This window comes from Sceloporus undulatus, chromosome 2, assembly GCF_019175285.1.
Source record: "Sceloporus undulatus isolate JIND9_A2432 ecotype Alabama chromosome 2, SceUnd_v1.1, whole genome shotgun sequence".
NCBI classification, from domain to species: domain Eukaryota; kingdom Metazoa; phylum Chordata; class Lepidosauria; order Squamata; family Phrynosomatidae; genus Sceloporus; species Sceloporus undulatus.
In genome coordinates this window covers 91,215,893-91,231,654 of record NC_056523.1, presented here as the reverse complement: position 1 = coordinate 91,231,654, position 15,762 = coordinate 91,215,893, and the positions used below count along the sequence as shown (strand labels likewise).

At 41.6% G+C, this 15,762-nt stretch overlaps 1 protein-coding gene across 5 annotated transcripts in view; it reads left to right on the top strand.

Moving 5' to 3' along the window:
* Positions 1-15,762, top strand: part of TCOF1 (treacle ribosome biogenesis factor 1) — a 64,113-nt gene that overhangs the window by 42,090 nt on the left and 6,261 nt on the right. For 3 of the 5 annotated variants that reach the window (XM_042448899.1, XM_042448904.1, XM_042448900.1), the window contains 5 exons: positions 2,312-2,539; positions 3,167-3,476; positions 5,046-5,134; positions 9,198-9,417; positions 12,894-13,418. In XM_042448899.1, coding sequence (XP_042304833.1) covers positions 2,312-2,539; positions 3,167-3,476; positions 5,046-5,134; positions 9,198-9,417; positions 12,894-13,418 — 1,372 coding nt within the window. The remainder of the gene's footprint in view (positions 1-2,311; positions 2,540-3,166; positions 3,477-5,045; positions 5,135-9,197; positions 9,418-12,893; positions 13,419-15,762) is intronic. The other 2 variants (XM_042448902.1, XM_042448903.1) reach the window with 1 other exon arrangement.

Here is a 15,762-nt window from a genome sequence, read left to right as displayed (position 1 = left end):
TGGAAGAGGGGTAGTCTTATACGGCGAGTATATCCCAAACTCTATATTTTAACTGGAAAAGTTGGGGGTCGTCTTATACGCCCAGTCGTCTTATACGCCAGAAAATGGTAAGTGGTTTTTATTTTGTATAGCTGTTAGATTTGACACAAGATTTTTATACAAGCACTTATAAATCACAGCTATATTTTTGATTAAAAATATACACTAGATACATAAAAATGTAGCTTGTATTACTGTATCAGATGGAGTATATGAAAAACATAGGAAAACCTACCAAAAATCTTCAAGCTGTGGAGCAGGTTGAGAAATGCAGATAGTGAACATTCTCAATAGCATTTTGTTTGAAAATATTTTTTAAAAAAAAATACAAGAAAGGCTTGCATGTTACAAATGCATAAGACTACCAAAATACCTTTCCTCAATGGGAAGTTTGAAGATATTTTAGAATAGATGTGTGTGCATTTAGAGTAGATGCAGGATTGGGCAAAAACACAAATTGGAGAAAAGCCCCATAAATTTCAGACAGTCTCCCAAGTAAGTGTGTATATAACATTTTTAAACACAGCCTTGTCTTCTGCCCATCACTGCAAGCTATCATTTTTCTATTTGAGGGGCAAAGCAGAAGGGACAAAAAGAGTGGCCAGAAGCCGCTCTGGCTCTGATTGCCCCAGGACCACAGCAACTGGATGGCCCATTTCCAAAGTGGGCCACCGCCATGGTCCCAAACAGGCTGCCAGATTAAATCCACTCCTGTTTCCAGCAGCCTCACAGTGGTTTCCAGCCACGTCAGGGACATGCATTGTCTGTACGCCATGCCCCTGAAGCGGCCAGAAGCTACTGTATTTGGCTCATCTGTTTTGGGCATGAGGCAAGCAGTGTTTCCTAGTGGTTAGGAATGCTATGATGCTGAACATTTTAAAACAGATGCAAGAATTGTGTAGCTTTCCTGATGTTACTAAATTGTGACTCCTAGCTGCCCAAGCCAGTATGGCCAGTAGTGATAAAAGCTAGGAGTTGGACACAACTTGCAGCTCTGCTTTAAAATGTGCCAGCACTATTGTTCATGCCTACTCAGAAAGAAGCCCTACTGAGATGAGGGAGGCAAACTTCCAAATAATTGGATTGGAGCCCAGAGAATCGTCCTCTTTCTCTGTCTTGACACAACAAGAGACGTGCAGTTATTCTGGGCCACAAGTAAAATTTGTTTATTTTTTCTCCCATCTTTCTCCTGGCATGATACCCATGGTAAGTTACAAAATAGATTAAAACAAAGTACATCTAAAGTCTTGTTTTAAAAAATAATAATAATAAAGGTTTCAAAACAGCTAAATAGGCAATACAGTGGAAGTACAGCACCCCCTCTCCCATTAAAAGATCATTCTAAAACAGCCAGAGCCTAGAGAGAGGGCTAGCCTAGCCTTCTGTGGGAAGGAGTTCCACAGCCTGGGAGCAGCCACTGAGAAGGCTGTGTCTTCACCAAGCATGCCTGGGACAGTGGTGGGACAGAAAGAAAGCTCTTCTTCCACAATTTTACAGCTAGGGCAGGCTCACATATGAAGATACAGTTTTGGATAGTTCAGACAATTCTCTGCTCCCTGTGCTACCTACAAACAGAATCAAAGTGTCTGAAGTCCTGCTTTTGTTCTGGGAGAACTTTTGCTCTCACTCATATGCCAACTCTAGTCCCAGAAGAGGTATAGCCATCTCAAAGCACTTCACACTGACCAACCTCCAGCACAAAAAAGACATCTTTCTCTCATAAGGATACCATATTCTTAGCTAAGAAAAGCTTTTTATAATGATAGTCACCAAATTCAGAACCAGCCAGGGTCTGAAACCATAGACTGAGGTCAGTTTAAGATCCTTGCTTGTTCTAAACCTTTGGTTAATCATAACTTCTCATTTTGGGCTTAATTGGAAACTGGTTAAACAAGGACTTCTTGGCTTTATTGCAGCCACTGCATATGAAAATGACTATTCAGGGGCAGACATGGTGGTTTGATCAGCCCAACTATGTCTGAACACAGGCATTGTCCCCAGATTTCACTGATTTAGTCTGTGTCCCAATACATACATCTGACATGGTGGAATAGTACCAGTTTTGAGTTTCCACAGTTCTGCCCAAGGCTTAAAAAACTGACAGAAGAATTGGCAGTAAACATGGTAGTAAGGCTTCTTTAGATTTAAATTAGTGATTTAGTCCCCTTCAGTTAGGAGTACTTGGTACTGTTTTTTCTCTTGTTGGTATCGGTATGCATTAGAGCCTCTGCTCTTGTGACAGTCTAATTATATAATAATTTGCTTGTCCTAGAAACCATCTCGGATGGCACAGAAGCCTGTTCCTGTTCCCATGAAAGCCACAACTGCAAAGAGTGCAGGTGTCACACCAGGCAAGGCAGGCAGTGCTCTGTCAGCAAGAAAGGGGACAGCAAACGCCACAAAGTCAGCTGCTGCCTCTCTTCAGAAAGCTTCAGATATTTCAGAGACAGACAGCTCTGAATCTTCAAACAGTGAAGCAGCTGCAAAGCCAGTGAAACAGGTAAAAGGCAACGCAGCTTCAGTAGCACAAAATGAGAAGCACAATGCTGCAAGATTAGAAGCATTATTTTTGGACTACAACTCTCATAATCCCCTGTGCTCACAGGAAGATTCTGGGAGTTGCAGTCTACACAAGTCACTCTTCTGGGTGCTGATTCTAATGGTTTTTCAGACTTCAGTTGTGATACTGCCTGACCAACACTAAAGTACATTACTCATTCTCTTCTTGTTGGAAGAGTGATAGTATTAACATGGTGCCAATGGGGTATATGGTGATTAGCAGTTTCACTCCATTTCTTCCCTCTCACATTGGTTTCTCCCATCTTGTTTTCATATCACTTTCTAGTAAAATTCTGTATATCTTCCAGTAAGTATGAGGATGACGTCTTTGCTTCTCTGCTGAACTCCTGTGAAGCAGTTGCTAATGGTGAATTGAGGCACACTGTAGCTCAAACTGTGTGTTTACAGTGTGTATTTTGTGCATGCCTGTACAATCAATGGCAGTAGAAGCTTGAACTGTTGATACTGTTATTTGTAGCCACAAGACCGTCTTTTATTTCTAAGACCTGGGATTTCACAGCCACCCTTTTTAATGTCCATTTCTGGTTCCTCCTTTTTTCCATTCCAGCCCCCTATTCATCCTTTTTTTAAGCAGGTGGCAGGTAAAGCTGCCAGTGCTTCTGCAAAGGGTGCACAAGTCAATTCTGGTACATCAGAGTCAGTTTCCAGCAAGTGCCAAAGTCCTGCCACAGTGATAACAGGGAAAGTGGAGCAGAATTCCTCCAAAAAGGCCAAACCAAGCCAGGACCAGACTCTGCCATCTAAACCTTCTGGACCTCTCAAAGGCAAAGAGAGTTCAGGAAGCAGCAGTTCCTCACATAGTGAGGAGGAAGAGGCAGTGACAGCATCAGCAACAGTCAAACAGATTCCACAGCCTGGTAAGGGAAATAAAACTCTCAAGTTTGGGGAAATCTGTTGTAGTATTTCAATCCTGGCAAGCATGATGGAGACTCCACTTTAGGACCCCAGTTTGAAAGGCACATGGATTATATAAATGCCTGCCCAACAACAGGCTGACCTGGCATGTTCATATGATAACCATAAGGAAGATGTTTATGCTTTCTGAGCAAAGATTTGTCTGAGGTGCTCAGTGCCACATCCTATTATGTGAAAAAGATTCTCCACCCCCAGCACACTCCCACTATCAAAGATTTTGTTGTAGGCAATGAAGGATAGACATTCTATACATACCTAGGTCCACATTTTGTGTGTACTAAAATTCTGCCCTGGCACTAAAAATAGGAAACAGAGCAAACCCTTAGCTCAGAATTAGCTTCTTTAGTCACCCCCTCCGTGTTTTATCATTATATATGTACTGGTGATACAGAAGCATAACCAAACTTCCACTGGAAGAAATTGTGCCTTGATGGCATGAGATCCCCACAGAAGAATTTCATGGGTGTCTCACTCTTGCTCTCAAACATACACACACTCTCCTCTCCTCACCCCCCATGATAAGAGTCAAAGGTATAAAGGTGCCAATGTGGGGGAGAGGGACTTATTTGGAAAATGAGAAGTCACCATTACAGTTGAAGCACTGTGATATCTACAGAATTTGGAATAATTCTTTGAGGGGGGAAATGCTATTCTAGGATCTAGCAATAACTATTGATTAAGAAAGTCAAAGTAGCTCTGATTCTGAGAAAGGGCTACCCGTGGAGATTCTAGGAAGTCTTGACTGTAGTCTGCCTCGTCCTTGTTTGTCTGCATGCTGTGTGTTTGTCATAAGGACTCTCTTGTTGCCAGCTTTGGCTCAGCATCCTGTTAGTGCATTACAGTAGCACAAATTCAAATTATAAACCCACTTTTTTGGTTGGAATTCTTTAATGTCTGCACAACTAACAATCCCCCAATTCACCTTTTCAGTGATGCAGCCACCTCGCAGCACAGTACATGTTGTTGGACAGTCTGAGGGCCATGGGGATGCTCCAACTGTTTTTTTGCACCTGGATGCACTGCAAGGATATAATCTGCAGGCTCCACCTGAAGAACTCTGAAGATCTCTGGATGCCTGTTGCAGTACAGCTACAGGAAAATAGCTGGATGCATCCCTACTGCTCCTCCTGTTCTCTAGTAATGTAAAATGGCCTTGCTGGGTGGGTGGAATGTGTCATTTAAAATGTGGGGATTTGGTGAGGGGGTGGCATTGGTAGACCTAGCTAAGGAAATGCAGCTGCATGCCAGACACACATCTCCCTTTGCAGCATCGTGGTCCTTGACTTTTAGAACCAGAACCAGAGCAGCCTTTGTAGTGGCTCTCATGTAGAATTTTGTCAGCTTTTCTTGACTAATAACTTGACATTTGAAAAGGCAGGATGCGAATTGCACATGTGGAAAAGCTAAAATGGGTTGGATTTGACTTGATCTTCCTTGTTAACATAATCTTTACATAACAACTGTTCTGTAGTTAGTAAAATGTATGTTAGAGAGCAGCTCTTCTTTTTCAGCAGGTCTAGCACAGAAGGGAGGAGTGATACAAGAAGTGGAGAGCTCATCTGAAGAGTCCAGTGATGAAGACCAGGAAGAGCCTTCACAGGTATCGCTTCCATGTTCACATGCTACATACTGAGAAAAGAGCTGAAAACACAGAAGTGAACTCCCTTGTGACTCTGTTTGATGCATATTTCTTATAAACTTTGTGTGTTTTCACTAAAAAAAATATTATTGCTGTACCCCGCTTTGATCATTTTTTGGAAAAGCAGGCTATAAATAAACATCATTATTATTATTATTATTATTATTATTATTAGATGAAGGCTCTAGAACAAGGCTCTCTCTATGCTTGTGATATACTTTGCTGTAATCTGCTGTGAGTACTGCTATATTACACAGTAGTAGTAGTTTGATACCACTTCAACTGTCATGGTTTTTACCAGTGAAATCCTGGCATGTGTAGTTTGGGAGAGATACTTAGAATTATCTGCTAGAAAGTTCCAGTTCCTTCTCCTGAGCAATGGTAGAAAAAGCCAAGTTCTCATCAGACTACAACTCCCATGACAGTTAAAGTGGTATCAAACTGCTATAACTGGCTGAATATGTTGGGATGGGAATGTTTGTTTGTAAACCATGGACCTTGCCTTACCATTTTGTGTAAATGCAGCCAGTATCTCTAAGAAAATTAATAAATCACAGAATATGCTCCTCCATTGTAGGAGGATGCATGGTGTATACAGTGGAAGGATATTACACCACAAAAGGTGTAGGGTGGTTAAGCAAATTAAGGATAAAATGGATTTGAACTTTACTTTCTATTTGGAATTTTAACTGGGTATAGAAAGTTACTAGAATTGAGCATAGGAGTCTATAACTATATATAGAATCATAGAATAATAGAGTTGGAAGAGACCGCAAGGGCAATCCAGTCCAACCCCCTGCCATGCAGGAAATCCAAATCAAAGCATCCCCGACATATGGCCATCCAGCCTCCATTTAAAAACCTCCAAGGAGGGAGATTCCACTACACTCTGAGGAAGTGTTGCACTGTCGAACAGCCCTTACTGTCAGGAGGTTCCTCCTAATGTTGAGGTGGAATCTCTTCTCCTGCAGCTTGCATCCATTGTTCTGGGTCCTAGTCTCTGGAGCAGCAGAAAACAAGCTTGCTTCCTCTTCAATATGACATCCCTTCAAATATTTAAACAGGGCTATCAGATCACCTCTTAACCTTCTCTTTCCCAGGCTAAACATCCCCAGCTCCCTGAGTCTTTCCTCATAGAGCATGGCTTTCGGACCCTTCACCATTTTAGTCGCCCTCCTTTGTACATAATCCAGTTTCTCCACATCCTTTTTAAATTGTGTTGCCTAGAACTGGACACGGTATTCCAGGTGGAGCCTGACCAGGACAGAATACAGTGGCACAATTACTTCCCTTGATCTAGACACTATACTTGTATTGATGCATTCTAAAATTGCATTGGCCTTTTTAGCTGCTGCGTTGCACTGTTGATTCATGTTCAACTTGTGGTCTACTTGGACTCCCAGATCCCTTTCACATGTAGTTTCATTCAGCCAGGTGTCACCCATCCAATATCTGTGTATTTCATTTTTCCGCCCTAAGTGCAGTACCTTACATTTCTCCATATTGAATTCCATTTTGTTAGCTTTAGTCCAGCTTTCTAGTCTATTCAGGTCATCTTGAATTTTGATCCTGTCCTCTGGGGTATTAGCTACTCCCCCTAGTTTGGTGTCATCTGCAAATTTGATAAGTATGCCCCCAATTTTGTCCTCCAAGTCATTGATAAAGATGTTGAATAGCACTGGGCCCAGGACAGAGCCCTGTGGGACCCCACTGGTCACTTCTCTCCAGGATGAAAAGGAGCTATTGTTGAACACCCTTTGGGTTCGGTCAGTCAACCAATTACAAATCCATGTAACAATTGCCTTGTCTAGCCCACATTTCACTAGCTTGTTTGCAAGAATGTCATGGGGATCTTTGTTAAAGGCCTTACTGAAATCAAGATATACTATATCCACAGCATTCTCTTCATCTAACAAGCTGGTAATTTTATAAAAAAAAAAAGATCAGGTTTGTCTGGCATGACTTGTTTTTCTGAAACCCATGTTGACTTTTTGTGATTGTGGCATTGCTTTCTAGATGTTCACAGACTCTCTGTTTAATGATCTGCTCTAGAATCTTTCCTGGGATTGATGTCAGACTAACTGGACGATAATTGTTGGGATCCTCTTTTTTTTTTACCTTTTTGAAGATGGCGACAACGCTTGCCCCCCTTCAGTCTGCTGGGAGTTCTCCTGTTCTCCAGGAGTTCTCAAAGATTATTGCCAATGGCTCCGATATGACATTTGCCAGCTCTTTTAATACCCTTGGATGTAGTTCATCTGGTCCTGGAGACTTAAATTCATTTAGATTAACAAGATATTCCTGTATTATCTCTTTACTTATTTTGTACTGAAATTCCCCTATTCTGTCTTCTGCTTCATTATCCTCAGGTTGAACACTCTTTTCCTTTTCTGAGAAGACTGAGGCAAAGAAAGTGTTGAGTAATTCTGCCTTTTCTGTGTCTTCTGTTAGCATTTTGCCATCTTCTCTGCAGAGTGGCCCTACCGTTTCCTCCTCCTTCCTTTTGCTGCGGACATATCCAAAAAAGCCCTTTTTATTGTCCTTAACCTCTCTAGCAAGCCTGAGTTCATTCTGCACTCTAGGATGTGCAAACATGCGGTTCAGTCAGTGTAAATGCACTTGATGGAAGCAGAGGCCACAGTAAGAGACCACCTTTATGTAACTGGCATGCTGCTATACAGCTCTGACCTTCCATTAAACTATTTGGCCTGAGTAAAGGGCAAGCCCCTAGTGAAAACTGCAGGGCAGTGAAATGATTAAACAAAGGGTGTTGTGTTATGCATATAGCAGCAATTTTTTTATTTGCAATTTAAGCCATGTCTAAGCTATAAAACTGGCATTTATGAGCAGTGTATAGTATGTGTTGTACACCTGTGAGGCATTAGATTTGCAGGCAACCCTAGGAGTGTGTTAATGGTCAGCAGCCTCCCCTGTGCATGATGAACAGAGAGAACAGCGAAGTAAATTTAGTGTATATGTCATAAACCCATAAAAACAGTTGCATAAATTCTCTCTCCCTCTTCACCCCCTTCCCAAGGGAGAATGGAAGTGTTTGGAAGCATTCCCCCCATTTTCCATGTATGTTTTTTCCAGATACATTACTCCCAGGGTATATGTTCCTTGCACATTTCTACTTACACAATAAAGAACTATAGTGCTGCCTTTACAAAACAGAAAACTAAGCTGTGGAGAAGGTTATTGCAGGAGTTTGTAGTTTAGTCATAGACTTTTATCCTAGCCTCTTAAGGCCTCTGAATCTGCAATCTTCTCAAATCTATTATTGGGGTATAGCCAGTAAGATCATGGTTCTAGGAAGTTAGGCAATGGGGAATGAACAACTTTGGGGGTACATTTAGTGGAGGTGGTGGTGATTATGCAAGTGAGCCTGATTCACAGTGGGATGACACCTGGTTCTGGCTCTAAAGCAGGAGTGGGCAGAGGAGCTCCACTTTTGATCTTCCCACTGTTTTGTACTTTAACTCCCAGAAGCATCCACCAGCATAGCCAGTGATGACAGATTCTGGGAGCTAAAGTCCAAAACATCTGGAGAGCCAGATGTTCTAGTAATACATCTCCCAGTAATCTTAGTCAGCATAGCCAGTGCTGAGGAATGCTGGGAATTGCAGTCTGACAGCATCTAGGGAAAAGTCACACGATTCTCACTCCAACTCTAAGGCTTTGTTTCCCAATATTCTCTTCCCCACCAAGTCTCACAGGCCATTCTGATCCTGCGGCAGTTCTATTATTTCTTTGTTTAGGATTTCCCAATTCTCCCATACTGCACAGTGCCTCTCTAAAATTTGAAGTTAACAGTTTGAGGAGCCATAATCTGGGAAGTTGCCTGTTAGCACTTCAGTGAGGCTGTAAAAAAAAGTGTTGGTTTAAGTGGCTACCTGTTAAATGTCTTTAGAAATGCTTCTCTGGGGTTCTTCTTGAAAAGATGGAGGTTTCACTCAGTAACTGCCCTTTCCTAAAGCCTATATATGTTCATTATATATCTCTCTCTTTCTCTCTCTCTCTGTAGTCCGTCTTGGGAAGTCCTTCAGGCCCTTTCAAAACCCCAACATCTACTGTGCTGAAGACTACTTCTCCCGTGCTGTCAAAACAGACACCTGGTAAAGCTGGCAATCTTGCCCTCAGTGCCCTCACAAAGTCTTCTGGGAAATCAGCCAATGCTGACAGCTCATCAAGTGACAGCAGTGACTCAGACACAGATGCTGAAGAAACAATTGCTCAAAAGGCAGGTGAGTCTTGGAGGAGGAATCCTTACAGAAGGTAGAAAGAGATAGACACTGACTACTTACATTGATGTTTATCACACTATGCTCTTAAAGAGCTACTATTCCAGTGTGACTCCTCTAGCAGCCTCCTGTTGCATGCTGGGATTGGCAGTTTTAAGGAGCTGAACTTCTCTGCCTGAGAATTCTAAATACCCCTCCTTAAAACTGCCAATCCCAGCATGCAACAGGAGGCAGCTAGAGGAGTCACACTGGAATAGTACCTCTTTAAGAGCTCGTCTGATAAACACCATTGACATGGGCCATCACAAATCTTGCTAGAGGCAAAAATCTTCTGATGGGGCTTTGGGTTCAACAGAACATAACAGAAGACCATGATTTACCAGTTGACAGGTGAGGATCTCAGCATAATGAACATCTCATGCTGTTTTATCCTGCTGTGAAGTACAGTCAGCCCTCCACATTTGCGACTTGGACTTTTGCGGATTTGATTATTCACGGATTGGATTAATATGCTCTCTCTAGGAATTTCCAGATCCTCCAGTTTGACGCTGTGATCAATATTCACCAGAAGTCATGTTGGTGGACTTAGAGGTTCCTAGAAAAAACACTTCTCTAGGTAATTATAGGTCTTCCAGTGCAATTTTGTGGTCAACGTCCAGCAGATGTTGATCACAGACTTGCACTGGAGGACCTAAGGTGCTAGAGAGGTGTTCTTTCAGGTTAAAAAAACAACAGTGTTTTGTTATTTGCGTTTTCTCCACTTTCACGAGGGTCCTGTGCCTTAACCCCAGTGAATGGGGAGGGCCCACTGTACACCATGGTATGAAATCTACCTAGGTTTGCCCTTAACAGAGGACTTCTGAGTGATGTATGTTGCATATTAGTCACAGAGGCATGGACCCCAGTAAAGTCATGTCCTACAGTGGGTGCAGTGATTCTGTTCAAATAAATACATGGATGATTGGAGTTCTTTTTTGCACAGTAATGTTGACATTATGGAACAGGTCATCAGATCTTCAGACTTATACAGAATAGCTGTCAAGATGTATACAAATGTATTTTCTCTTTTTAAATGGAAGCAGGGTATGCATATTTAGCATTATTAACACAGTGAAATGGTGATTAGTAAGCTAAATTTTGAACTGAAACCTTGAGGTAAAATGTTTTCTAACCTGTTCAAAGCAAGTTGAAGATCTGTACCTAGAAAAAAGGTTTACCATCTTTTTTTTTCAGTTGGACAGATATCTTGAATAGAAACTTACTTAGCAAAGATACAAACTTAATGGTAAATCAGTGCATAATTTCTTGAAACAAGTCAGTGTATGAGTGAGTGTGTGTATACATGATGTAGGATCAGGTGTGGGAAGTATACATTCTGTGGGCCAGGCAAAATGGGTGAATTCTCTTAAAGACAAATGCTTCAAATAAGGGCCAGCTGGCTGCCCAAAACAGAAGTCTGCTACTGCCACCTGTTGGACATCGCCAGAAGCAAAAAGATATATTATTATTTTAATTTACTTTTGTATGCTCTTGTGTACCTATCCCTTGGGCAGACAACTGAAGAAAGTAATTGATTCACCTTGACTTTGCCAGTTAGCTGTCTCTCTTTTTTTACTTTTGTCACTTAGTCCTAACGGGTGTGAGCACAGTGAGTGGCTGACATAGGGTTTGTATCAGACATCCCTCCCTCTTTTTCTGCTGCCTCTAGAACTTGTTCTACCACTTGTTAAATGAACAGACTTGGTGAATAAAGTGGGAAAATACTTTGCGTTTCATTAAAAGTTGACAAAAAATGGGCTGCAGAAAGCTGTCATTGAATTGCCATTATTAATTTTATATCTGTACTGAGAAGGATACTGTATTAATGTTTAAGGGATACCAAAATTCCAAGGATCATTTTTGTTTGTTTTAGTACCAATAATGTAAAAGCAAGAAGAACTTCTGTCGACGTTTTGCTCTAGAACTCACATTTAGCCACACCCAGTATAGCAAATGGTAAGGCACTGTGGGAATTGTAGGCCAGAACATCTGCAGAGGCAACACTACCCGGACCTGTGGTTTTCAGGAGGCAATTCCATAGCTTTCCTAACTTATTCAGTCAGTCTGCTACTGTTTTGCCAGGTAATGACTACCACCCCCATTTTGCAGTATTAATTATCCTCTCTTTTTCTGATCTTACAAGACATGGAAAAACAACCTATTTTTCTGCATATGTTCTTTGGTATACAACAATATGTCATAAATATTTTAGGATGTTCTAAAACATTTTAAAAATACATTCTACCCACCATCACTTATAAAGGACAGAGTGTGAACATACTTACAGAAGCTGAATGATGTACAGTCAGCCCTCGACACAGGCGGTTTTGATTTTTGCAGAGTTAATTATTCACGGATTTGATTAATATGTTCTCTCTGGGAATCTCTAGTTCTTCCAGCATGACTCTATGGTCAACGTTTTGTAGAAGTCATGTTGGAGGACCTAGAGGTTCCTAGAGATAACATGTATCCAGGCATTTGTAGATCCTCCAACACAATTTTATGGCCACCTCTTGGCACATGTTGACTATAGAGTTGTGCTGGGGGAGCTGGAGATTCCTACAGAGATGTCCTCTCATGTAAAAAAAATAGTGTTTTTTTTTAATTTGCATTTTTTCCACTTTCATGGGGGTCCTGTGCCCCTAACCCCAGCAAATGTGGAGGGCCCACTATATACAGTATTGTGCCTTGTGAACTACAGGCATTCTCAAAGTCATCTCTCATCCAGGCACTGGCCAGATTCCAACTTGCATAGCTTCAAAAGGCAACCTCATTGTATGTCTTTATATATGTAACAAAAACTCCTCCATATACTAACCAAACTGATACTTTTTGCAGTGCTTAATGGGAAATAACAGGCTGCCAATTTAATTGAATCTTCCACCTAGGCACCCTTTTGACCTCTACGGTAAAATTTCCAGTCTGTTCTGGATATGGTTTCATTCTTATACTGAAACGACCATTTGGGATTACTTAGCTTAAAAACTGTGATGCCAGTGAATAGCCAAGGTTGTAGTTGATGATGGTCTGCTTATTGCCTGTTGATTTTAATGACATATAATTTGCTTTTAGTGATTTTGGTTAGCTGCTTAGTGTGCAGTTTGTTTGGTGAAAATCTGGTATAAACATGTTAATAAAATTGAGAAATACAGTACTCATGCACCTGTACATACATGGGTTTGATCATGCTTAGGTAGAGAGAAAATCTCTTTGACTTGGAGAAGCAGTCTCATGTACCAGTTGTGTGTACAAGAAATCTGGCCTCTTTTTCCTCCCTTTCATCATAAACCTAATTACTGATTCAGAACATGACATAATTTACCTGTGAGATGTGTTCTCAGCGAGGTGGCAGCAGCACTAGGCAGGTGTAAGCTTTTCAGCTGCTGCTAAGGCTGTAAGGAACACTGGACTAACCACTGATTTCAATTTTGTATTTTCAGAGATTACCTCCTTGCCAGCATCCGGGAAGCAAGCAGTTGTGGCCAAAGAAGCTACATGTAAGGGAACTGTGGCAGGGGGAAAAAGATCGGGAAGGGATGGCTCCAAAGCATCCACAGCCAAGAAGACTACAGCAAAGACTCAGAGCAACGGGAAGGCAAAAGGAACTCCAGCAGCTAACTTTCCACTCACTCTTTTGCCCAAAGTCCACCCGGTAGAAATAGACTGTAAGAGCAATGAGGGGGCTGTGGCTCAGGTTCCTGGCACAGGTGGGGCCACCTCCATTGTGGCCATGAAGACTCCAAAAGCAACAAAGATGTCTAAGAGTGGGGAGAAAAAGAAACCGTCCAAGAAACGCAAACTGGCAGCTGGGGGAACCGTCCTGGGGGAACCAAAAGAGAAGAAGCATAAAGAACAGAGCATCCTGGACATGCTGACGAAGAAGAAAAAGAAGAAGAAATCCAAGTCTTCCAATGTTACCAAGCCACCAAAGAACAAAGACAGCAAAGAGAAGAAATCTGACAAGAGTAAGAACACAGTCACTCCTCTGCATGCCCACATCAAAGCTCCGTGTTAATTAGTGATTCCCCCCCCCCCTTTCAACACATACTACTTCCCTCAGATGGGCTTATCTGGTGCTGCTTACTAGCAACAAAACCTTAAGTTTCAGTTGTGTTTGCTATTAACCAAAGGCAGGTTCCCAAAATTTCAGATAGAAGATTAGTCTGCAGAGAGGAGGAATCAGCCCTAGTAGCATCACCCAAGAGTCAGTGTTGCTCTTGAGGATTTTGGAGCCTGGGGTTTTATCTTATGGGTGGTCAGCAAGGGAAGAGTGGAATAGGGCTGCAAACTCAATACTATACCAGATCAGTACTGTATTTCCTAAGCTGCCTGATGCAGAGAACCAGCAGGGCTATTTCCCCTATGTGCCAGGGACTAGCTCCATCTTTGACTACCACTGTTTCGTTCTTTCCTGGAAATTAAGCAGATACCAGCAGTCAGTGGCCCAGAGACTGACACTGGTCTGGGGACTACCACTTTGTGTGACACTGTTCTAGAAACTGCCCAAGGTTTTTTGTTGTTTGTTTCATATTATGTTGCATTTTCTTTTTCTTTATTATTTGTTTATTTATAGTATTTATACCCCACTCTTCAGCCAAAACGCTATCAGAGTGGCTTACATTTTTTTTTAAATTAGACATTTCCCTGCCCTCAGGCTTACAATCATGAGCAGTTTGGGTTTTTAGTTTTAAGATACAAGTGTGCTTAAAAAGAGATGGGAAAAAACAAAACCAAGTAGAATATGATTTAATATTTTATCCCAACCTAAATTGACCCATCAGAAACACCTTCTGTTAAGCTGTTGCTATTCTGGACATGGTTTCATAGGGTTTTGGATTTGTTCACTAACCATGACTAAAACTAGTTGCTTTCGGGCAGCAAACTCTTTCTAGTTAGAGATGGTCATGTTAGTGCTTCTGACAGATTTCCACAGGGTGAATCTGAGCAATCATACTCTGTTGTGTAAGGGCAGGTAGGGACAAAGGCTGCCTAGAGACATATAAAAAGTTCAGCCTCTCAGAGCTGGTGTGTATCTGTACATGCAGGGTGTGTGCATACCCTCTCACCTCTTCCTCTTTTCTTTCTTTTCTTCTGGACATCACAAGACAGAGCAAAGAGGGTAAGAAGTGTAAACTGTTTAAATGACAGTGTTTGTGTAGCTAAAGAATGGATCCTTCCTTGCATAGACAAAGCAAGATCACTTCTAAAACTAAAATGGAGGCTGCCTTCCAGCTCCAGTCATGTGCTAAGAGTCTTAATAGACATGACAGCTATGTCCTAATAAAACACATATGTGTTTTAGTTACACAAGAGCTGCTGGTTTTCATTTTGTTAAGTATTAATTATGGAAAGTCATGAATATCTAATTGAGATGATTCAAAAGTTATTAAGACACTATTTATATAAATGCTAAGTTAAAACGGTGTCAGACTGCATTAATTCTGCTGTGTGAATGCAGCCTGAGTTGCTGAACTGTTGTTGTTTCTGTTAAAAGGGCGGCTCTTGCTCCCAGCTAAGGTTTGGTATGTTGTTTGTCTTCATAGACCTCCACAGTTATTTCTCCTCTCACTGTGGTAGTTCACCAGAAAGAGGCTCAAAGTAATGGGAAGGGGAATGGAATAGGTATGAAGGAAAGATGGAGGGGGGGGGGACAATAGGAAGTAGGAAGGTATGATGGAGCGGAGTGAACATTGCTGAACAAATGCAAAACCAAAGTAGATTTCTAAAGTAGAGACTATGAGTTTGGTAAAATAAACTTGTGTCTTTTTGCTCTTTAGAGGAAGCTATTTATGCCTATTTTCTTTTCTCTGCATCCTAGTCGGAAATGATAAAGTTATGATGAACACTTTAAAATACAATTGGCCCTCCATTTTCATGGGGCATCCATTCCAGACCCACCCACCCCACATAAACGGAGGCTTGCACATATTCAAGCCCCCTATACTTATTCAAGCCCCCTAGCATGTCCAGGTGTGCGCAGTAGGCACGCGCCCCATTGAAAATAGTGAAGGTCGCCCCTCCAAGGATTTTCAAGGGCGCAGATCCACCAGTTAGGAGGGGCTTTTTTTTTTTTTTTTTTTTTTTTGGTTAAAATGTACAATTGGGGGGGAAATCAAGTAATGGAAGAAACCAAAGGGGAAAAGGCCATTCTTGCACATGGTTCATGAACCTCTGAAGCAAATACATGCACTCTTGGTTAATAACCCTAATTTAAATCCTGCCTGGACTGTTTTACTCACTCTTGACAAAAAATTGCAATGAAGCCACTTATTTCAGTTCATCCCAGTATATCGTCTATGTAACTCCCAG